This window comes from Harpia harpyja, chromosome Z (genome assembly GCF_026419915.1).
Source record: "Harpia harpyja isolate bHarHar1 chromosome Z, bHarHar1 primary haplotype, whole genome shotgun sequence".
NCBI classification, from domain to species: domain Eukaryota; kingdom Metazoa; phylum Chordata; class Aves; order Accipitriformes; family Accipitridae; genus Harpia; species Harpia harpyja.
Genome location: NC_068969.1, coordinates 78,241,840 through 78,266,975, shown reverse-complemented (window position 1 = coordinate 78,266,975; position 25,136 = coordinate 78,241,840). Strand labels below are relative to the sequence as shown.

At 37.1% G+C, this 25,136-nt stretch overlaps 1 protein-coding gene across 2 annotated transcripts in view; it reads right to left on the bottom strand.

Moving 5' to 3' along the window:
* Nucleotides 1-25,136, bottom strand: part of PCSK5 (proprotein convertase subtilisin/kexin type 5) — a 257,932-nt gene that overhangs the window by 136,133 nt on the left and 96,663 nt on the right. For both annotated transcript variants that reach the window (XM_052776735.1, XM_052776736.1), the window contains exons 6-7: nt 18,975-19,063; nt 13,934-14,106 (exon numbers count right to left, since the gene is read on the bottom strand). In XM_052776735.1, the coding sequence (XP_052632695.1) occupies nt 13,934-14,106; nt 18,975-19,063 (262 nt within the window). The remainder of the gene's footprint in view (nt 1-13,933; nt 14,107-18,974; nt 19,064-25,136) is intronic.

Genomic DNA, 25,136 nt, shown 5'->3' with positions numbered 1-25,136 from the left:
AATGGTCATTTTTGGCTTGTTTGTCAATTCTGACATCTGTTTCAGAGTCATGTACAGATTCCTGTCTGGTCCTACATTGCCCTTAAAAAACAACTTCTCTCTCCTACATACACCCCCCCCGCCCAGTGTTAATATATGCGTAGGCAGGTAGAATACACAGAAAAAAGCATATCATACAGACACACTTCTACCTCCAGAACATGTCAAAATATTCCATCAAAACCTTTTTTTGGATGAATTTTCACAAGTATCTGCTATTTGGAGAATTTTACAGTTTTGTTCTTCATGTGCGTTTCTTGAAAGCACAGTATTTGTAACTACATTTGGTCAAATCAGTACCCCATGGGAAATTCAGAGTAACCCACCAATATAACCAAGAGAGAAGAAATGAAAACTCAGGGTAATCAAACCACAGATCCAAGGAGGACAAAAATGGAATCTAAATATTTTGTCTGAAAGTCTTCCACTTTTTAAAAAAAAAGTTTTGTAAAGAAAATTCTCAAAAACATATGCATACAGGAAAATAACCTATCAATAACAGTCCATCTGTCATTTTTCTGCTGTCGTCATCATCTGGTTTTGTCTGCAAACAGCAGTATAACATGATTTGTTCTACTCATGCAACGAAAACCTTTTCACAGCAGGGTAAGACTGTACTTTGTGTAAATTTTGCAGGAGTAACCCTTGAATTATTAGCTTCTCTGCACAGAGAATGTGTCTATATTTCTTTAGATGCATACTTATGCTGCTGTACTAATAATGAAAAATGAGCTGCAGAAACAGATATGTGAATACATTTTTGGGCACAAAATGTAGTCTGGATGAAAACATGCCAATGGATGTTAGAAATTCTGCAATGCAGTATTTAAAAATTATAAACACCAATTTAGATTTTAATAGTAATGATGGGGCTTTCAAAATAACAGACATTTGCACCCAAATTTACCTTTCTATGCTAAGTTTTTTGTAAACAAATAATAACAAATATTTCTTCAAAACTAATGTCTCCTGCAAATATATAAAGTATCAACTGCTCTGTTATTGCAATAAAAAAGTACCAGGTACACTGACTAATGGAAAAGAGTATTTTCTAATACATACAAAGAAAGAATTCCCATTCCTCTAAAACATTGCAATACTGCACATTTAACAACTCAGCATTTCACAGAAAACAACAAACAACCTTCAGTCTAGAAAACATGCTAAAGACCTTCTTCCTAGAAGCTATCTGGCAAAGCAAATGGCAGCCTTAAAAAAAAAAATTAAAAAAAAGCAAACCCCCAAACTAAATTCAACCTGACTAAAATAATGTGTTGAGTAAGTAAGTTCTGTTTTACATTTACTGCCTATTGTTAAACTACCATTTGGTTTCCTCTTTCTCCCTGTTTCCAAACACCCTGCTTTAATTCAATAGACCCAGTCATGCTCAGGAAATTATAAACTTGCTAGTAACTATACCAAACAAGTAATTAGAGCAACAGCATTAGCTGTCCTACTGTATGTGAATGCCATTCCCAATTGGTCTCCTTTAAATACATGAAGTTAAATAACATTTGGACTGTGTTACAAAGTTAAGATAAACACACATGTAAGCCACTCTGTAGCTTTTACTGTTTGTCTAAATCTATCAACTGTCATCAGCCAGATGCCCATGGGTGTCAGGATGAAAAGTCAAGCCTTGAGCTGCCAAAGAAGCCATGTGTCATTGTTATTCAAAAGCAAAGGTGCATTTACAAACCATATGGGTACGACTTGAGCAAAACTAAAAGAATTAGCAAACTATAACAGAGGCATAGACCAGGGTGGAATGGGTGTGCAGCAAAGCGTGCTCAGTTCTTGTCCCATGATGTTAAAAATGCATTACCTTTTCCTCTAGGCACAGTGCTGTTTCTGCTCTTCCATTTGCAATGATAGCTACGCACTCCTTCTTACAAACTCTTCACGGTGTCCGTAACTGCACTTCTGCTTGTCAGTGCACATGTCAGACCATTATGAAATGTTCTCCTTTTGTTTTGTCTACTTTCTTAAATTGCATAAAATGTCAGATAATTTAAAAAAATAATCAAGTGTTCCATTATGGAAAAGAAAAAGTCTTTCACTGACAACTAAGAATTACTATTGACCTAATCACCGTCCAATTTCCTATCACATTTTCTGGGCAAAGCCAGTATGCTCAACAGGCAGCTGACCTTGAATGAAATGTCAGGTCATTGACAAAAAGGCCTCAAGGCAGAAATTGCACCTGGAAAAGCATGGCACAAGAATCTTGGGGCATTCCCACTTTTTTCCTGCTAGTGCCTCCTTTTCCTTGGTCAGCAAGTTGTAAGGAGGGTGAGTGATATGAAAGCTCTTTTTTTTCCAGTTCAACAGCATGGAAGGGTGAGTCTGCCAAGAACCAGAGCCAGTATGAACATGTTCATAATGACATCTGCAGAATTTCCTAACACTATTCAAAGAACATCCCGCGCTCCAAGGGTGTGTGTTTGTGTACGTGTGTGTGTATACATATAAACCACATCTTTATGAGTAAATGCCTTAGTGGTACTGGCAGGAACCATTATAAGGTAAAGGTCTTCACACACTAATCTAGGGACAACCAGCAGCCCCACATACTTTCAAGTTGCTTCCAGCACACTTCCATCTAATAAAACCAGTTTCCATCTACGAGGTGTAGTTTGAGCCAGTGGAGCAAGATTTATTCACACTCTTTTGCAAAGTTTAGACTGGACATTCATTCACTGCTTTACAAGTCCTGTTGCCTTAATCCAGCCTGTGAATCCTGATGTTTTCCTGCCCAGGAATCAAATGCCCTAATAACCCTCCCTGCCTATGGGGTGAGTCGCTGTATCTATAAAAGTGATCAAATTTACCAAGGGACAGGGAAGAAAATGTGAAGGAGCAGGAAAGGCAGAGGAGAGAACCGCTACCTGGAGTAATTAGAGGTACAGAGGTTGCAGCCAGGGAGAGGTAATTTGGCACCAATATGCTGGAAATCCCACACCCATGAGCAGAAAACAAATCATGAAAATATAAAACAGACAGAGAAGGAGGGACACTCGATCCACACATAGAGCCTAAACATTTAATTTCCCTTATTCTCCCCAATATTGTTCTAAAATTACTTAATGCTTCCAAGAACAAAAACTACTGCTGGGAACTGAAATTGATCCTTACGCGGAAGTTAGAAAAAGTAGCCCATGGTATGACCTCTTCCTTAAAATCTAATTTCTAAAGAGGAAGTGTTCCTAAGTGAACGTGCAGAACAGAGGTCAGTACTCTGGAGACCTAAAAAAACTACTATGCAGGCATGATTTTGAGTGCAGCATGGTACGACCACTGTAGGGCCAGTCACTAAGGATCACAGCATCCTGAGATGCACCTGTGAGAGGCAGCATCTCCTTGCTTCCAGCTTCCACCAAGTTCTGTGCTCCCTGGGAGCTGGACGCTGCTGCCCTGTGTAGAGGCACAGTGCTGCCAATCTGCTGACTGGCAGCATTTTGCTTTTGAGAAGCAGCATCTCCCAGTTCCTGCTGAGTTTCTACCAGTCCACTTAACCTCTAATCTGCGAATGAAAAATAGGCTGGCACAGCACACTTTAAAAGACTCTTCTGTAGACTGCACAACATTCTCACTTGAAAGTAGGCATCTTTCCAAAACAGATAATGGTAAGCTGAGAGTCCAAGCCAGCAATTCTGAAGTGCTATCAGAAGATAGCCAAACAGATTATTGTTTATTAAAACATCCTCCTTGGGTATTAAAAGTAAAAATTCATGAACAAATGGAGAAATTTCTGAGGCCATTCATTCTCTTGAGGTATCTACACTCTCAGAAAAATTCACATTTGTGCATCAATTCATTTAAAATGTTCACCTATGATATCTGTGAAGAAATGAGTAATAAGCCTAACAGGTGTACATAATTAAAGATGCATGTTTGAGGGAATGTCTAAAAATTGAGTCTTGTGTTTTCATATTAGCAGCCATGTTTTTACTCTTAGGAAAACTAGGAAGTCAAGAAAATATTTCCTAGTGCTGGAACAGGCACACACACACTCCATACACAATGCAAAAATCTGTCACTACTTACAAAAAGCAATGATTACATTATATTGTTGAAAAGGCAAGTTGTTGCTAATAAAATTAAACTTTTTGGCTACTTCTGAACCAGCTTCTTAATTAAGAAAAGGAAATACAAATTAATTTATCATGACAAAAAGAAGGAAAAATGTATTTTATTAGCTCATAGGATATACCTTTAAAATACTGAAGCATGAAAATATTTTAATGTGTGCATAAAAAATTACCTATTGAATAACCACAAGCACCCATGCATTAACACAGTAATTATTGGGATATATCAGTGGAACGTTTCAACACGCATCCTTGCATGTGGTGTATTTTTTATTTTACTCTCCACTAGAATAACAGCTTAAACAGCTCCAAGATATTCCCCACAGAGCTATAATTAGTGCTTAAAGTGCAACCAAAAGAAGTGTTGGCTGAAACTGAAATCTGAACCTGTGGAATGCTGGAATGAATTTCTCATTTTCCTAAACAAAATAGAGCCAGCTACAGGGCTGCATGAATTCCACTTCTGGGTCAGGCTATCTCTCCATATTATCATTACTATTGTTGTTGTTGCTGATATTGTTACTGGGATAAAACAAGGATAAAACAAGCTGTATATTGTAAACACCTGTGATAAAACAAGAGCTGGGTTTTCCAAAATTTCTGGTGCACAAAGAGTCTGTAGTTAATGATAAGTGAAATTGTCTCTGCATTCAAAGCCAAAGTAAACAGGCAGTGCACAAGACAGATACCTGTGTAGGACTGGATATAGGACGGACTTCACACAAACACACCCATTCTACGGAGTGGGTTCAGGCAGTTCTCATCACCTTTATACTACTGTCTGATTAAAAACTCTATACAGGAGCCCATGGCCACCAGATCCACACAGTAGTTTCACTACTTACGTCAGGCTCTTCCTTATGGAAAACTTCAGGTTTTGAGATGTCTGTCGTACTTCTGAGGTTCAACAAAGAATCTCAAATTTTCTGCAAATTTAGCTCTTTTCAGTAGATGAGCAGGAAAACAAGGCTGCTCCACTTCTGCCTCTGAAGACTGAGGACTCTAGTAATCACTTTGTGCAGTTTGTCTCCCATACCATTCGTTTAGGAAGAAACAACACACTTAGGCTGTGTGCAAAATCAGTGCCCTCACGGTTTTTTGCCTTAAACTTATGTTAAATTCTATGCACTGAAAACTCTTGATGCCAAACTTCCAGCAATTTGCCTTTCAGAAATCTATTTTTTCCCACATGACACATAGAAATACATAGATTCTGCTGTTTTTCAAGTATATGAGTAAAGTGGATATGTGATTTGCCCATACAAAGTAAACAGATTCACATTTCAAAAATGCCCTCTGAAATGTATATACTTAAGTATATGGAAAGAGACCCAATTGCCAAAGCTGCTTTTCAGTATTGGCTTTCCAAATTAAGAATTAACCCACAACAAGACTGGTGTCGTTTTTGATGTTCAAATATATCACCTGTTTCAGGCTGGGCACCCAAAACCAGAGGCCACTTTTGACAACATGTCCAAAAGCACTAATGCTATTCTGGCTTGTTACCACAGTTTCCATGTATGTGTGAGATGGGATGAGGTAACTAAACAGTTTTGGTTTCCAGCACACTTTGTGACATTGTAAGGAAACTGGACATTTTGAGGTATATTTTCCGGTAACTTTCTTTCCAAATTTTCCTGCCTTTTAGGATTTGTATATTCCATTGAATGTAATGTAAGAACATTTCTGGTATATTATTTCTTTTTCTGCCTTTTTTTTCTGTACTACACGTTGGCTGTCTGTGAAAAAGCTCACTTTTCACAGAAAGCAAAGGAGAGAAATTTTAAGGTTAGCTTTGTTTATATATTTCCAAAAGAAAATAAAGTGCATAGTATCAAAGTTCATCCAGATAACACTGAGCCTAAACTCTATTTCATTTACTGGAAGGCAATATCCCTAATTCTACTTTGGCTGAATACTGAAAGTTGCTAACTACGTGCAAATGGTAGAGCAAAGAATTATCATTAGCTTAATGATGTGTTAAGGTTGTCACCTAAATTGATTTTTGCTGGGCAATCTCAGTTTGGAGAAAACTAAATCCTATCAAGTATAAACCACATCTGCAAAGCCATTAAGGCATTCTGAGATATGTGTATCAGCCAAATGCAAGGTAGTAAGACCTAGAAATGAAGCTTGTTGGTAAAACACACAGGAGCGTGGACAAACTCTTGGAAAGCGGTAACTCTGAAAGGGAGTTTAGGGTCATGGAAGATAATGAACAGGCAATGAGCTGTCCTAAAATGCAGTCTGCTCCTTGGATTGGTAAGCAGGAGATGAATATGAACATGTGCAGGGAAAAGGGAAACGGTACTATGCATGCAGAGAGAAAGCTTCAACTTCCATGCGCCATTCTGGTATCCACACTTGAAAAAATAATGCCAGGAAACAGAAAGTGTTTCAGAAAGAACTACAGGAATGAACTGTGGTTTGGAAATTCTGACTAACAGAAGGAAATTGAATATACAAAAGATTACTGTTAAGGCTGTAAAACAGATTTTGAAGGACAGAGTAAGAGGCACCAGCATTAATGGGAACAGGTGAAAATGCAACATGCGCTTTAGAATCCCAGGTAAATCTGTTATGTTTCTCTCTGGTAACTTATTTTATGCAAAGAAATGTATTAGAAGCAGTCTGTCTGGTTTCTGCAAAACATGTGATGAGCCCTCCAAGAAATTGGTAACAAACAAAAAAAAGAAGGTTAATGTAACAGCAAGGTGGAGGTGGAAATGGTTGCACCGGAGATGATGTGGGCTGTGCTGGAGAAGCATGGGGGTTAAGGAAGTTACGAGGAGAGTATTTTAAGGATGTCAGGGAAACAAAGTTATTAGGTGATTTTGACATAAAAAGAAAGAACATGTTAGTGAATCTAGTAATTATGATCATCTGCATTAAAGAAAAGAATTCAGGCTGGAAGATGTGGAGAGAAGCACCACTCTGATGAGCAAGGAGATGGACAGCCTAGTTTTTAAGTGACTAATGAGTGTGGCTTGTTTGTCACATCAAAATGAAGTCTGAGAGGGGACTGTGTTCTATAAATATGTCAGAAATAAAAATGGAAGGAGCTGAAGCACAATTTTGGCACAGGAACAAATGGGCAGAAAACTGTACATGAGTAAACCTGGCTGTAACTCAGAAGAAAATCTCTAACCAATAGAATAGTGACAGCTGTGAAATGGTCTCCCAACAGAAATAGAGGGGAAAAAATTTCTAATTCATTCTAGAATAGAAATTTTTGAATGTATTTATAGGACATAATGCCTGCGATAGTAGAGAACTGTACTGGATGACCTACGCGGTCATTTCCTGTCTTATGTCCCTATGTTCCAATTTAATTTATCCAAGAGATCACTTGGCCAAAATCTGTAATTACTTACATGTGGAGTTTTCTAACACCATAAGATGCACCATAAATATAGCAGAAGAAGCATTTTACAGTGGAAACTAAGAAATTTAGATGAGTAACAAGCTATATATTTTTAATAGTGAAGGTTGTTAGTGACTTGCACAGCCATGGACATAACAGGTTTCAGTCAAGACTGGCTCTTCCCAAAAGATGTACAAAAACCAGAAAATAATAGACAGATCAAGAAAACAGGGATATTGATGCAGTAATAATTAGATGAAATTTTGCTGATCTGGCTTATGATGAAGGCCAGGGCTAGACAATAATCACCTTTTCTGATGTTAGAAGTATGAATATTATTTCAAGCCAATGGTGCTATGTCTTGTGACATCAGAAGGAAGAATTACAATGTTAAAACGCCATATGACTTTTCCAGTTCTGGTACATAGTTAGCACCCACCTGTCGTACAGAGCCACCCAAAGTTTAACTTGGCATGTTGAAGTAACTATAACATTACATGTTCAGATATTACATCATAGATGCAATAGGGATACACAGTATACATGCAAATCATATAACAGATAAATGCCAGGACCAACATTAGGTTACATCAGCATACTGGAAGTTATGTCTTTTGAGACCTTCCCTAAGCACAGCACTAATTCTTCTGATTGATCTTCAACAAGTGTTTTTTGCCCAACTAATTAGAAATGCACAGGAGGTCTTGTGCATCCAAAATGTACCTATATACGATCTGAGATATGCTTACACACAGATATGTGTTATTCAGTCTCAAACGGCAGCTATACAAGGTGAACAAACACAACACAGTTTAAAAAATCTGGTCTTAACCTTTGTGCATCACAATATTTCAACGTATAAAATGACAGCCATTTTGGAAGTTATTTTGACACATTTGACTGGAAGTCTTCTTGCAGTAACTTCTGTCTTTGATTTTTATAGTGCAATTCTCTGGCAAAGCAGAACAGAATAACTCCTCTTTGTGTAGGCAACACATCCTACTCAGAATGATGCAGAGAGGTGATGACAGGACAAATAAATTTAAGAGAAACATCTGTGGTACAACACAGGCAGCAAACCTTCGCTGGGACACTTGCAAATTATGAACAATCTCTTCCGCTTTGGAGTAGAAACATATAGTGAAAATAAAATAATAAAAAATATGTGAAATCCTTTTCTTTCTTTTCTCCTTTTATTCTCTTCCCTTTTCTTCCTTTTCTCCTTTTATTCTCTTCCCTTTTCTTCCTTTGCCTTTCTCTCTCTTGCATGTGGGTAGGAGGCTTGTTTAGTGATTGTAAGAGAGCCTCCTGCTCCCAGCAAACACTTTGAACACACACTCTGTGGCCAAAGTTGGTGAAGCGAGAGAGATGAGAAGGGGCAGTGATGATGGGAGGGAAGGCACCAAGCTGAGTTCTCACAAGAGGTTCAGCCACACAGCATCTGATCATTAATGTCCATCAAACATTTTGGCTTGCGTCCAGCTTGCTAAATAGAATGGTGTCATGGCAATAAGATGAAGGCCCCTGTGCCGACACAGGCAGAAAGCCAAAAGTTTCCATGTAGATTTCCCTGCCTCGCCACCCTCTTAGGTTATATTAAGGATGACCTGCCCTGTCACTGATTTGGACTACCTTATGGGTACTGCAGAACAAACAACATAAAGCATGCAGTTGGCAAGACATTTGGAGAGGTGAGATAACCAGCTCTTTGAAACCCTGCAATGTAAAATATCAACAGGGGTCATATATCCAGAAACTTGACTATTAGGTCTTTGCCAAACAGCAGTGAAAGAACAAGTCAGAATATCTGAAATGCGTTACTCTCCAAATGATGTTGAGACTGATCCCAAAATAACAGGCTTATTTGTATGAATAGAAATGAACTAATCTGAATGCTGCATCACAGAGCCATGAATCAGCGAGCCTAAGTCTCTCAAGTGCTTATAGCATTGTGCTTATAGACTGTGAGATACAATCAGTCATCTTAAAATCTAATGGTACTTTGGTTTTACCTTTCTGAATCAAGGAAAGGCTTTTGTCTTCTCCCTTTTGTCCCACACTCAGCACAGTCTTATTACATGATTTGGCCACAATCATGTTTTGCAATGCTAAGTCTGTTTGTTCTTGAATGCAGGGTGAAATGTGACATAGCATACCTAATCTTTTCTTGAATACGTTACTTTTGGATATACTGCCCTTTGCCTGATTTGTTCTGTGTGATTATAATGGAATTATTTTTGAGATTATTAGGCCTACAACTTCTAACACATTGGTATTTAAAACAAAGGCCTCTAGAATTTTCCACCCTTATGACTACACTATTTCCAAGAAGAAGACCTTGTCAACTGGAAGCATGATATAAAGGGAGCTTTTATATTTGCATAGAAATTGTTTGATAGCAAAGTCTCTAAGGTTTCTCTTTGAACTAATGTATGCAAATTCAATAGAATTAAACAAAATACCCTAAAGATGACAGAATATCATGGTACTTGAGACAGGTTTAAAAATTGGTTTCCTCTTCCTTTACCTTGATCCTGGGCAGAATTTTTAAAGCTTATTTAACTTGTGGGTTAGGTTGTCATTTCATAAACTCAGTTATTACTCAGTATCCTTTCCTTAAATAGATGTGTCTATTTCAATTCATGGCATGTGCTGTCTCTGTGGGACTCTATGGAAAAACTGTATAGTCATTTATCTTTGTTATTTTCTGCAGGATTTGGAAGCAGTAATCATATTAGCTCAGCAGATTTAAAAATAATAATAGTTCTAAAACACCCTGCATGAGCTGTTAATTGGAATAATATGTGCTAAAGATAAACCAGGCATTTTTTTCATGGATCCCAGTCTCTCAGCAAACTGAGTAAGAAACTGTGGCTCTTGCATCCGCTTCATTTTTACTTCATGAGTATAATGTAAAAAAAAGTAAGAATTCATTTTAATTATACTCTAATCAAAGTTATTCTTCAGCACCACCTTTGATTTTTCTAATTAAACTAGCTAGGCAGTATTTCCTTTTCAGTTGCTTTTAAAAAATCTTGACCTTTCCCTTTGCTGTCCCATTTTTAAAAAATAATATCAAGTTGTGTGTGTAAATGCACAATAAATGAATATAAATCTTGAACCTTTGTGTAGATCTGAAAGAAGGTCTTGCCAAATTTTCCTGTACCAACATTACTTTAATTTACATCACAGATGCTATACTAGATAAAATAATGTTGCTGTTCAGTTCAATATTTCTAAAAAAGGAAGGTCAAGATCTGTATACAACGTAATAAGCATTTTTGTCTGCCCATTATTATTTGCACAATTACTGTGACTGCTTGGGGAAGTCTATGTTTGGCTGAGTATCTAGTCATTACCTTGGACAACGGTCTGATTTTAGGACTATTTTGGCACAGAGATAATTCATCTTTTCTTCTCCCATTTGCCTCATCTTTTAAAATGACACATCTTATGACAGTGTAAGGAAATATAGAAAAATTACCTCTATCTGAACATGGAAAGGCATGGTTTATTAAAAAGAACAAGAACAGGTTCATCTTAAAGTAATTTTTGGTCTGGAAACTAAGTCTATTAAGGTGGTAATTGAGACATACATTTACAATCTTTCAGTCTATAGTACCTTTTAAAGAATGAAAATTAGAGATTAACCTTAAGCATCTTGTATTTCTTATCAGTATGACTTTATATAAATTTTAAAGACAACTTTTATTTCCTTAGTAGAAATGAAAAAGCTTTCATAGTCAGAGCTAGTCAAAATTTCCAAATATATGGAAATATTTAGATCTATTCAACTCTGCATGGGCAACAAAAAGTTGATAAAATGAAATAGAAGCTAAACTGTAAAAATAATAATTTGACTTGAATCAAATATGATTTCTAGTATTTCTCAAAAAAATATACCAAACTCTTCTTCTGCATTGTTATCAGAAAAAAAGACCATCTCAGAATTTTAAAATTCAGTACTGTGTTTCCGCTATATACTGGTACTTACTAATAATGTAGAAAAATGTGCTGGTAAAATGAAATTCATATGGGTTCTGTAGGGTATTCTCTCATATTACAGCTATAATAATAACAATGGAACAATAATGCTTGTAGGCAAGATCCATGCTCTTGGCAAATTATTCCACATTCTTGATTTTTACCAGATTTATCCCCATTTTGAGGTTTCAATGAGGAAATGGCTGAGTTCTTCTGGTACAGAAATTTGGGCTGAACTTTTCATGATTGTCTTACCTACATGAAATATGACATTTAAACTAACACATATATATGTTTAAGCATAAAACTTATTTTGTTCAAGTTACTCTGCATCCTGCAGCTCCATCAAGGTCCCCTTCATCATTTTATTGTTGTTCTTCTCTGTGGTCACTGTCAAACAGTAGTAAACTCTAGCTGGGTGATGGGGAGCACTGATATTCACTAAAAGGAGGACTGATTATGCATGCAAAGCAGTAATGAAGACATGTTTTGCCTTCTAGATACTTTTTATACTGTTCTAAGAGCACTTCAATAACTATTTTAGTAATGATTACTAAATACAGCAGAGTTCTCTGGGGCAGAATCTATCAGTGTCCCTAAATGTGTTTAACCGCTAAGCCCCTGGAATTTCTCATAGGTAAAGTTAAGTACATGCCTGAGTATTTTGCTATGGTAGGCTTCACATATTACATAATGTACAACAACCAAAAGAGTAAATCTGCAGCTCCACACTGAATAGTCATTGTGTGACCAAGTGAAAGGAAGGCAGTGGTCTGTGGCAGCATGGTTAGTAAAGCACTCACAGAACTGAGTTTGAAAGACATGTCTTTAACATCACGTAGCACAGGAAGCACACAGTCCCTGTCGTTAGTTTAGTATTTCAGTAATTGCTCTTCATAACTTACCTGCTAGGTAGTTGAGCATGTATTATTATCCACATTTGGGGCAGGGAGGACAGGGAGGAGGGTAAGAAATTTATGTAATTTTATCAAGGAACTGAAATAAGCCAGGGATGCAGCTGTGATTAGATGTGAATTCACACCTCCTAGGCTTGTGCTCCTAGGCAATGTTTATGGTGATACTGGGTATCAATTTTGTGATGTATTTATTTACAACTTACAGTCAAGTATACTGTAAATCACCTGAAACGCTGCACTGTGCATACAGACTGTCAGCTTGACCAGGTGCTCTTGTAACTTTGTCTATTCCCCCTTTGCACTCATTGTCCCTGTTTACTATTATGACTGCTTTTTATGGTATACCTTAAATTAATATAGTCTCTCAGTGGCAGACACTGTCTTTTACACATGGCACAAATCTTTCAGGCTAAATGTTAGCTATAGTTTGCTAAAATCGGTCTTGGCATACCCGGTTAAAACACTTATTGACTTCAGTAACAGCTGCACTTTCCGATCTCACTGCAGTGTTACCATGTTCCAGTAACTACGTTTCAGTTCCACTTTGGTCCAACAGTTTCAGTCTCTTTAAACAAATGTTTTGTATTAATCCCCTCTTTTCTGATCCTAGAGCCACCCACCTTTGAACTAGCAAGTCTGCTGCTGCATTCAAAATAATGTTCAGACCTTCAAGTGCAAAGCTTCAAAATCCTTTCCACCAGTCCTATATAGTGGAAAGAGGTGTGAGCACTGGAAGACAAGGAATTCCCTGATCTATTTAACAGGCAGGAGGGTAAAAGGAAGAACTAAAAACTGGCCTCTGACATCAAAAGTTCCTCTAACTACTCATTTCCTTCTGTGCTCTTATTTGTTTGACAGTAACTTATTAAAGAAAATTTAAAAGATCTTAGATTTTTTTCATATAGGGGCATTGGGGATTTTGTCTGTTGTATTATTGAAGACCTCTGGGCTACATCACAGAGAAAATGCAATAGCACAGACTTGTAGAGAAATCTATATGTAAGTTATAAATAGGATGTAAGTTCTCTGAGACCAGACATAAACGCTAAAAGAAACATGGGTGTAGACTTTTTTTAGCCCCCAATTCCCTATTAAAATCATCAAACTTCCATTAAGAAATCAAGCAAAAAAAAAAAAACAATGAAAGAAAGGAGGAAAGAAGGAAAAACAGCCAAGGCTTTTGCTTTAAAATTTCATTGCAATTCCGATTTGATGATCTGGCACTGCTGTGCAAGTAGCACTTTTCAGTCTTATTTTTTCTTGCAGAATTACATCATTACCTCAAAGCAGTTTTAAAGGATGCAGAGGATGATGTGTTCCAGCTGAAAATAAACAGAACTGATACTTCAGGAAGGACTGACCGTCAGGTCAGTATAGAAGCAAAATGCATTTTTAGTTTTACACAAAGGAAGTTTTTCTTCTTTCCTTCAGAATCCTTTCCTCTTCCCCATGCTGTGCACTTGCACGTACCGGGCACGTGTACCCTTACATTTGCACATGAGAGCAGATCCAGGAGATGCACTCTGATGCCAACCTACCATTCTGATGCCATTCTCAAAGGCCTGACGTGCTAGAGAAGCAGGTCCATCCACAGTCTTACCGTCGTCATCAGGCCCCCAGCTGGCACTGTAGATGTGGATGTGCTGGGGATTAAGGCTTAAAGACTTTGCTTCTACCATGTCTGTCACGTCTCCATCCAGCATCCGTACACCTTCAGAATGAAAGATATAATGAACAGGACCAACCAACTCAAAATGCTGCTTTTTTTTTTTCCCCAGAGAAAATTGTTGTGTAGGACATTGGATTGAACGACCATAAGGATTCTACTGTTGTTAAAAAAAAACCCCAAACCTGTTTGGATATGTGTTTTTCCAACAGCAAAAAAATTTCTAGATGAAAAAATACAAAAAGGAAGGAATATTTTGGTCTTTCTTCATGTTTTAAAAATTATCTACAAGTCATTTATTCACTATACAGCCTTTGAACTTCAGTAACAAACTTTTACACTAAAGAAAACTTAAAAAACCGCTTGAACTTTGAAATGTTTGTATGCCTCACTTGAAGACAATATATGATTTTTTTTTTCTCCTTTCATATAGCAGGGAAGCTGCAGCACCTACTTTGAGTCATTCACAGTCCTAAGTATGTTGACAGATGTAATAAAAGGATCTCTGCTGACAGATAAACATGGGATTATTCCATCATTGTATGAGGATGCAAAGAAGAAACCGGGGAGAAAGCTTGTGTGTACAGACCAATTATCATACATAGTAGCAAGGTGATTACAGGAAGTTACTAACAAATACCCTATATGTAACATTATTCAATCTGAAACTACAATATTGTGAGCATCCTCCCCTGTGTAGAAGATTTTGTAAGGTATAATCTGAAATTCTTGTGTTAAAAGAATCAATTCATGTGGGTTTGGACAAGTCAATGTGTCAGCCCTTCTAAAGTGAATGGCATTCATGATGTTTTAAGATCACTAGACTGAATAAGGTAGGCTTAAATTTGGGATCTGAGAAAATCTTAAAAGTTCTTCTTTTGACTAACTGTAAGACTTTTTGACTGAAGTTAATTCTGACTGAGAAAAACGCCAATGCCAGTTTTAACCTAAACAAGAAAAGGGACCTACATACAGCTAGTGTGACATCTGATCAAAGGGATGTTAAATATGAAATAATAATTAGCATGTAACTGTATGATAGTACAGAGTAATGATTACTTCCACAATTAACAAGTTTGATGCTCTTTCCCCTTTAAAAGGCCACTGCTATTTATCAGCCAAATTTACATATTTTTAATTACAGACACATTTCATTTTGCTTGTGAGCTCAAACTGAAGTAACTTGAGTGTTTACCAAGACCTTAACTTCCAATTAACAAAAGGCATAGGGGGTCCTTTGTTGAGAGAGGTTTTTTTTTTTTTTCTTACTCTAATTACTCAAAAATGAAAAGTGATCATATTTCTAAGTTCACACAAAAGCTGCCCATGTTTTGTAAGATAATAAACTTTTACAAACAGTGATCTCACTCTGAACTTTACTTTATAAAAAAAGTCATTAAACCAACTCTGGGATTCTCAGGTTTTATTTTTCTTCCTCAGCATAATGTCAGAAAATTAATGATGGGTGGAAGTTGTGTTCTCAATTTCTTTCAAGCACATTAAAATACATTTAGTTCTAAATAAAGACAATAAAAGGTACACTGCTTTTGAAAGAATGAAAATAAAGCTTTCCTTTATGTCTCCATTACTGCATAGCAAGCCTAAATAATAATACATGCACCTGGTGAATAATAACTCCAAATTCTGCCGTTGCATCTGAAGTAATTCACACCAGTTTTTTTTGCTAATGGTGAAGTCGTGAAATCTAAAGCAACATGGACAAGACTGTGACTTAGGTGTTGCCTTCTCCAGCCAGCATCTGATAGGCATGCTTCAAGGGTGACTTTGAACAACAGACATCTCATTCGCTATTTAAAACAAAAATAATTTCCCTCCTTCCTTCCTTCCTTCCTTCCTTCCTTTCTCTTTTTCTTTTCCTTTTTCTTTTTTTCCCCCAAATGCCTGGAGTAGTTAGTTCTGCTGATCACAAAACACCCAAACTGCACTTGGCATGTGGTGATAGTGCAACAAATGCTGTCCAGAAGGCAATTAACACACTGCTTTTGCAGAGTGTTCCACCTAAGACTTTAGAGCTTTGTAAACTTTTTCCAATATTTGCAGTAATTGCCAAAATGTAAGTGGCATTTTAGTCAGAACAAACTTTCAATGAATCACAGGAAACATGCAAAACAGAGCTGAAAGCAAGTTTTCTTTTAAAATGTTTGTTTTTAATCAGCATCTGACTTAAACTTTAAGAAACAGCTGAACTAATTCCTCGTCAGCTGAAGACAATCTACATCTGTTGTGCCATAATTCAGTGTAACTGTTTTCCCGTCAGGACTCAAGCTCTGCCAAGTAACTAAGCACCCAGATCCCCACAGATGCTGTGCAACTTCCACAATCAGTCTGCAACAATAATAACATGCTAACCATCCCTTCCTATAAAAAACCTCACAAGCTCTGTAGGTGGTGATTTGCTATGTGTGATTACTGCAGAGATTCACGTTAAAAAAAAGATCTACCCCTATGGTACACTGGTTTGTCTTTTAGTGAAAGGGCCTGTAGCTTAGCTAAGCACAAACTGCAGGCATAGTGCATAATTTTTTGTAAGAAACATGTCACAACCTGTAAAAGAACTGAAGGTCCAGATTGCAATTTCACTCAAATTTTCTTATCTGCAGGTTACATCCCCACTTACACTGTTGTAAGAGAAGGCTCAGACTTTCTAAGGATCTTATTTTTGACCTATATGTGGTCAGAGGTACTTAAATGTGTGGAAATGAAACAAGGAGTACAAACATATTCAGAAAAAATGTGAGCATTACTGGTGGATATCTTTGTTAATGACTTCCCATCAGAAAGATCATTAATCAGATTTGTTCAACTGCCAGTATTTGATGGAATATTGATGGAAAGGATTTATTTTCCCCTTTGCTTTATCTCCTTACTATCCCTTATGTGTCCAGAGATGCTTTTTGGTTTGAAGTAAAGAATACTTATCTTGGTGGAGCAAACTCAACATCACTGTTGGCAGGTGCTCCTCCATGTAAGGAAAATGTAACTGCTTTACCTCAACACTAGTTTCTTCCCCAAGAAGGCACCAGGAGGGTCTTTAAATCCCTGGGAAACAAGCAAGCTGAACACTAGTTCAGCATAATATGATTCAACATTTTACACTCTATATGGCCTGTGGAGAGGGAACACAACCATTGCATATTCACTTTTAAAAGGTGGTACATTACCTCAAGTGAGGCTTACACCCTGTTATTACTTTCCAGCTTTATTTTAAGAACAATGTTAGTGATGGCTTTCCAGAATCATGGTGACAAATGGAGTGAATAAAATTTTTATTTCACTTAGACCAGAGTAATTTCTTGAAGACTGTTATATTCTTCGTACAAAATAAATAAATGAATGAATGAATGAATGAATAATAAAAAGGCATACATATCCTGTCTTTACTGTTGACATTAACTGCATTCATACTATGTCCATCTGAATCAGTTTTTACACTATATTTAGAAAAGGCTGTGATTCAGCTAATATGCCTGGAGGGTTTCTAAAACATTATTATTGCACGTTCCTAATGTTTAATGAATAATAACCTATTCAGAAGCCACTAATGGAGAACTTTTCAAGGACATGCCTAAGCTGTTGCAGGTTGTGTGACTATCCAACTCACAAATGAAACTTCTCCAGAAACCATCATTTATATCTATCAATGCACTAACTCCCCTCTGACTCTGGTCTGACAATGCAATAAATCTGATTTCATAGCTGCTGGTACATGACCAAATGGCATGTCCACATGAGACAACCTACTAATCTGCCACAAACTCACTCAGTTGACCAGTTCAGATTTTCTAAACCACTCTGACAGGGTAACTTTGTGCAGGCAGGCTCTCCACCTGAAGAGAAATTGTTTTTATGCATCACTCTAACCTTAAGCTGGATCAGGTATTGTCTATATTCTTGAAGCCAACATGAAAACAGAACGCTGACGTTAGGATGGTGTTGTGTGCTTTGGCTAATTTAAAATGCAGCTGTGCTCACATTTGATTTGGATCAAACTTGTACTGATCCAGTAGAGAACAGATACAGTACTATTAATTGTGGATACATGGCCTCAGCTCTGCCTGCTCATATTTTTGAACTGTCCTCTGTGTATATATAGGTAAACATGTTTCTGTTTTCACAGATGGGCTTTATTTTGGGACAGAAAATCAACAATTAATGAGTTTGAGCTATAGGTCTTTCTACTGAAAGCCAATATACCAATCCTATGATTTCATCAGAAGTTCAGGGTAAAACTTCACTTGAAGCATTAAAATCTGGCACAAGCAGGCTACAGCCTAGGAGACACGTAGATGACATCTTGACAGTCACCTCCATAAATAAAGGCAAAGGTCTTAATTGGGCAGCCATTGACTAAGAATTCATAGAAACTGCTTGGAATCTCTTGGCTGAATGAACAAAAATTCCTTCATCGAATAAGCAATAATCTGATCACACAGAGGGATCAAAAGAAGATTTGCTCCAACCACATCCAAAACCCACAAAAATTTGTTATGTTTTGACAGTGTTTTGTTTGGGATCAATATGCAAGGTAATATTCCTAATGTATACATTTACTTCTGGTTTGTCAAAGTTCATCACTTAGAGTTCTGAATCTGTGAGAAAACCCAAATGTCCTAATTCTGGGTTTTGTGTTTTCATCAAAGGTCTCACTTTCTATTTTTCTGTGTGTACTGGAAGGCAGTGTTCCAGGGAGCACTGGAGAAGTGTCACCGCAGACAGACTCCTTCAGTACTGGTATTTAATGGCTCACTCTACAACTAAGATTTTCTTGCTAACACAGCTAGGTTTGTTATCAATACAAATCTCCTTCTCTTGTTGATAAAGGTCTGAATGTACCATTTAGCACAAGTGGCTCTTTGGTTACTTTTTCTTTGGTGGGAGACTGTTTCACGTACCTCCAATCTTGGCATTAAAGGCGATTCCTACTGTGCAGTGTGAGTTGTTTGCTGTGGCTGCCACTTCTCCAGCACAACGGGTTCCATGCCTGCAGTCAGACAAACATTTTTCCAAGTAAGCACAGACTGTTCGGATTAAAGGCTTTGACTTTGCTCATCCTCAGGTGCTAAAAGAACAACTATCCACAATGTCCTGCACTACTTAATCCCTGGTAGTAATTTATACCCATGTTACAATATTCCTCCGAACACATTTTAACATCATTATCACAATCATATTAAACTCTTCATGTTAGGCTTTCTAGCTACTCGAAACATGCACAGTTTGTAACAAAGACATACAACGATGATACATAATCCAGAGCAACAGAAAGAAGTCTTGGATACCAGTTCTTGATTTTGAACCAATTCTTACATTATAGGCAGAATTTTTGTCCTGCATTCTCCCACAACCACTCATGTTGCTAGTATGTAGATCTCCATACAACCTCCAGCAGGCACAGTGTGTACCACACTTTTCCATGAGGAAGTTGAGATTGTGCCAATGCCCCCATTGCTGTTTAGAGGCAAGCCTAAGACTGGCTATATGCCAGGTATGCTCAAAGCTTCTGTATAGGCATGTCCTGGTCCTGCCTTGGGCCAACCCTGCAAGCCTGCTGCCTTTCCGGAAGCAGTAAAAACAGGTGAAGTACCCTCCACACCAGAGGTACACCCTGTTCCTGGAAGCAGAGGTGGGCTAGTGTATAATCCTAAGAAGCTGCTGAAGGAAAACACAAAAGCTCTGGTGGTTGCTCACTCCCTTCCCCATTGTGCAAAGCCACAGTGGGATGACTGGTCTAGCCCTGATCCATGTTCTCTACAAGGTGACAGTGGTCATCCATATGACCACCATGGTAGGGAAGCTTCTCCTGCTTTTTGTGATTTTTGCCTGCAATATAGGTTTCACAGGGTGTATTCTACCGGTAAGTTTTGCCCTCACCCTTGTGCAGTTAAGCAGCTCCATTGCAGAAATGCGACACAAGCAACAGGGAGCAGACAGGGAACTTCAGAGACCTGCTGTGGAGAGGAGATATGGAGTTTCAGACCAGACAGGAAAAGAGATGGGGAGTTGATGAGATGGAGATAGAAAGATAATGTAAGGCTTGGGTAGCCACAAAGAAAGAAGTTAAAAAGTCAAGGCAAAAAATAGATAACAACAAGGCAAGCACTTCAGAGGAGTCTAAGTGAGGTCAGTTGTGGACAGAGGCACTCTTCTGCTGGTGGTGGTTGTCAGACTGCTTCCATAGACATCTGGAGAATACAGGTGTTTTTGAATTAAAGTTAACGCCCATATTACAGACAAGAATCACAGTTGCTTTCTCTTGGTACAGCTTGTTTTGGGTAAAGTCACTCCTTATTTCCTTACTATTAGTGCAACTTTATTCCCTTAACCTTTTGAAACACTTAGATGAAGAACACTAAGATAACTTGTTTGGAATGGATTAAAGTCAAGAAGGAACAACAACAAATAGGACTATGAAAAAAAAGAGAGGAAACAAAAAAAAAAGCAATATAAGTGATCAGTGCTGACCTGTTAGAATTTCAAAGGAGATCATTCAGTTTATCAGATAAGTAAGATTTATATAATCTATGAAAAAAGTGTAATCTTTATTCACAAAATCAAAGTGACAAGTTGGATGCTGATAAATCCTAAAGCTGGATCAAGGTTTCACAATTATATGCATATCTCAACTAATTTCCTATTAATCTGTTCACAATTCATCATTTGGCTGCCAAATGTAATCAGAGAATTTTTTAAGACTGAATTTGAAGTTTATTTTTCATATGAAGCCTAATTTTCAAGCCCAATTTTCTTCATTTGAAGAAAGCCTATTTAACTCTAATTGATATACCAATGTCTTATCCTATTACAGAATTATTTCAAAAAGCCTGAAGTAAATAATTCAGGAATCACAGATGAAAACAAGTTTTAAAAAGATCCTTCTTCATTTTCAAGTATTTTCAAATAGTGTTATAGCTCTATGTTTGTTTGAAGTAGGGTCTTTTAAAAATGTATTAATATTTATAGGAAAATGCCTGTAAGAATTATTTACCAGACACATGATTCCCAAAGTTCCCTTCTTCTCATTATGATTTTGTTGGGTGCCACATGTAAGTTTAGAGGTGTTATCACTCAAACATCAAAGCATGGATGACTATACCCTAGAAATGTAGAAATAACCGCACACATCACGTCAGTGCATATAATTTATTAATAAATCACTGCCCGCCTGGTGAAAGGCATGTGGCCGAGCCTCAGCTTCCCAGCAGAAGACTGCATTGGCAAGAAACCCTTCCTGGGTACTAAGTTGGGGAAGCAGTGATGGGAGGAAGGCTTTTCAGTAGAGAAAGGGGACAGATAGAAACCACACCTGGAGGAGGGAGGCTGCCTGAAGAAGAATGGAAGAAACAGCTGACATTTCTCCGTGGTTCCCAGTAGAGTACACGGATACCTGCTGCTTCGTTACCTACATCCACTGAGCACTGCCAAAAGGGTTAGATTTCCACTGGATCACCAAACACACCCTGGTCACCCGAGGGCCATGTAATGATTGTAGAGAGGAAAGAGAGGGGACTTATGGCGGGTGTGGGTGGGGTCACAGTGTGACTGCACCTCCCAGCAGCAACCCACAGTAACACAGGATTAACAGCAACATGAAACTATAGCCTAAATTCCAGCTGAAGTGGAAGTAGCTGCAGTGGTAGATGTAACTTCTGTAAGAAGCAGCCAAGGCTTTAGAGGACTGGTATGGAAGTACCATGACTCATATTTATTGAATTAAAGCACAGCAAGAAATTTCATGCAAATTTCTCATAGTAAAAAGCATATTCCAGAGAGAATTAGATCTCCAGACAGTTTTAGAATATGTGAGTTAAATCAACTTTGCTGACTATTTCACTAGTCCTCAAGTATTGGAAAATCCTTCTTTTTACCATATTTTAAGTCCAGTAATGGTATAAATATATTTTGTAAGCAGATTTTTATGTTAGACCCTTGCTTCTCTGCCAAGATTATTGTTAACTGCATTCTACATTTATAATGGAAATCACAAAATTAGAAGTTGTTTTATTCATTTCAAGGTCATATGTATAAAATTGCACTTCTTACAATCAGTCTCCCACTGTGTGAATTAATCATATATGCAGCTCAATTTGTTTTAATATGTTATCTTTTATAGGTCCTTTAAGTAATATTTCTGTTATGCTGTGAAAGGGAAGACTTTCTAAAAAATCTGCATATAAAAAAATATGTTCTTTCCACACTGCTTTTAATTTTCCCTGTCCTAGATTTTTGCTTGAGGTCTACAGTCTGGAACAGTTAAAATTAGAAAAGTCTTCTGATTAATCAGTACACTAATTTCTTAACTAACTTGATAAACAAATATAATGAAACTGATGCCTGAAATTGATTGTCTGCTTTAAAGCTATGAAAACTTCTACCGAGCATGAAATCCTGAAAACTTCAAACTACAGTTTATGGAGGCAGCATAACCAGTAACAAGGGGTGAAACAAGAGGTGCTTTCAAGTTAGCATTTTTTGCGAGTGTATATATATTGAAACACAACAATCTCCTGTCTTTGTGGGATGCCTGCATCACCTACAACTTGTTTGAAAAGTTGATGCAGTCCTAGAAGAAAGCATTACTGCCCTTCTACAAAGGCCTATCCTGATAAACTTTAAGGGTCGGTCCTTCATTTCACTGGAGCCTTTGCCAGCTTATGTTGAAGGAAAATAAGTTCCCAGGCTATTAAATGGCACTTTGAAGAGACACTCAGCTAAAAGGTTTTGCACTTGTCCTTTGTGTTAATGTCAGGGTGATGTAGTATCACAGAATAGAAACATGAAAGAAAGCTTGGTTATGAGACATTCTGCCCATCTACAAATGTGTCTCCTACCTGGAGTCTAATAGAAAGAAAAGGAATGGAGAGAAAAAAAGCTTTTTTGTTGTTGTTTGTTTGTCTCATAAGGAGAGACATGAAAAATCACTATTCAAAGACAGATTTAGGCTCAAGAGGCCATCAGGTAAAAGAAATAAGATGTCACAGGCATTGTTTTCAAACAAAGTTGTACTTAGATGCTTATAAAGTTGGCCAGCACTTTCCATCATTAAACCATCTATTATGATTCTGCCTACCTTTAATTGCTTTAGCTAATTTTTCCATTCCAGACAAACAAGTACAACCTTTTCAGAAACACATTTCTTTTCATTTTTGTATATGAGACAGAACAGAAAGAACAAAGAAAATATGCAGGCAATTAAGACTGATTTTCTTCTCTTTTTATAAGGGGGAAATTTGTCAGTCTGCCATTAACAGTAAGTCAGTAAGGTGTCAGAGACCTACTCATGAAGACCTTAGTAAAGATAATTTTCTTGCCTTATGATGCCCTCACTATTATATGGAGAACTTGAAAAAAAAATTGTTGAAGAAATACACTTCTATGAAAAGGTGTATGTTAATTTTTTCTGCTGCATGCATGAAGAGTGCTTGAGCACCTGGATGCTAAAGGTGCAGTCTTTTGATGACTCTTTAAGTATAAGATAAGAGAAATTTAACAGCTACATACTAATCTGTTACACAAAATAACTTTTTTCAGTAACAGATTTTTTCTGAGACAGAAATGTCTCAGTATTTCAGGCAATGATGGAAAGAGAAAAGGTGTATGTTCTGTGATCAACTATCAGTCTCCATCCCACTGACTTAATTGAAACATAAGACATTTATCTTTCAGTAATCACTCTTAATTTGCCTTTCAGAAGAGGAAGAAGGTATAAGGTACCAGGAATACCTTTAACATAAAAGTTAATGAAGGTTGCTTCTGAATGTTTAGAGTAAGGAAACATTCAGAGTTAGTGAAGACAGCTGTTGCTAATTTGAAAAGGCCCTGACACATAAATTGGCTCTGCATTTCAGAGCCTCCATCTCTGATAGCTATTCTTTGAATTCCACAAACACTTTGACCATGCATTTCTTTGTCGTATTTCACTCTTCTGGAGTTCATCCAGTATTTCAGAACACAAAAAGCTCAGGGGACTGGAGGATTTAAAGCCCTCCAGCTTTTCATGACACTAACATTATAGTCCAGCCCACTTCAACCTGTCACCAATGAGTCTTTTCAGAACAGGAATTTAGGGAGAAAAGAGTTTCAGAACATTTCAATGCAAGCCCAAAACAAACATCTCTGGGCATACCAGTAATTTACTGAGGTTTTCTAAGAGATATGCAGCATAGGAATTAAGTTTGTAAACAAATTAAGAAAACAGTGGGGGTTTTGCAGGGAGGTGTGTGTGTGTGTGTTTGTTTGGGATGATTGGGTTTTTTTGATCCAGGGAAATGTCTACAGAAAAGAAGAAAACTTCACATCCTTTGCAAATTCAATGCTGCACATATTGTAAGAGTGGATATTAAATAATTGTAAAAAGGTTAGGATAGCCTAAAAGTTTACATAAGATTATATACATTTTAATAGACTGTGCTTGAACAGCTTATTTTTGATAACCATCAACTTCCTTTCTCAGCATAATTACATAATAAACATATTCCCTATGCATAAAGACAATGCATTAAAATTAAGAAAAAAACTGACTTAGTTTTTATTATAAATTAGAGTAGAATCCCAGGGATGGAACCTGTAACATGAACTAAACTATCTAGTTGGTGGACAATGAAAATTATAGGACTAAAGGAACTTTAAATGTTAAAATAATTTTCAAACCTCTATGGAGAGAGGAAGAATGGAATTTTAGGTAGCCATTGTTATCTGTAGGAAAATATCTGAGTTGGCATTTATTTTTTGCAAAACTCTTCTTTAGTTAAATTTTCAAATGTTTTCAGTATATTCATAAACAGGAAAATGTGATATCTGAGACACCACAATGTAATAACTGCTGCAGAAAATACATATTTTAACAGCCATCATCAGAAATGCATTTTATCAGAAATGAATTTTATTGCATCCCAGAGTAAGTCTTATGTAGTGCAGAATAAATAATGTTTTAGATCTGTTCATATATAAATGGTCTCTAATAATCTGGATGATGAAAAATACTTTCCAAACTGGCACTGGGGTGGGATGTTGTTCTAGGAACATCTGAAAAATGAGATATAAAGTAACTGTCAGAA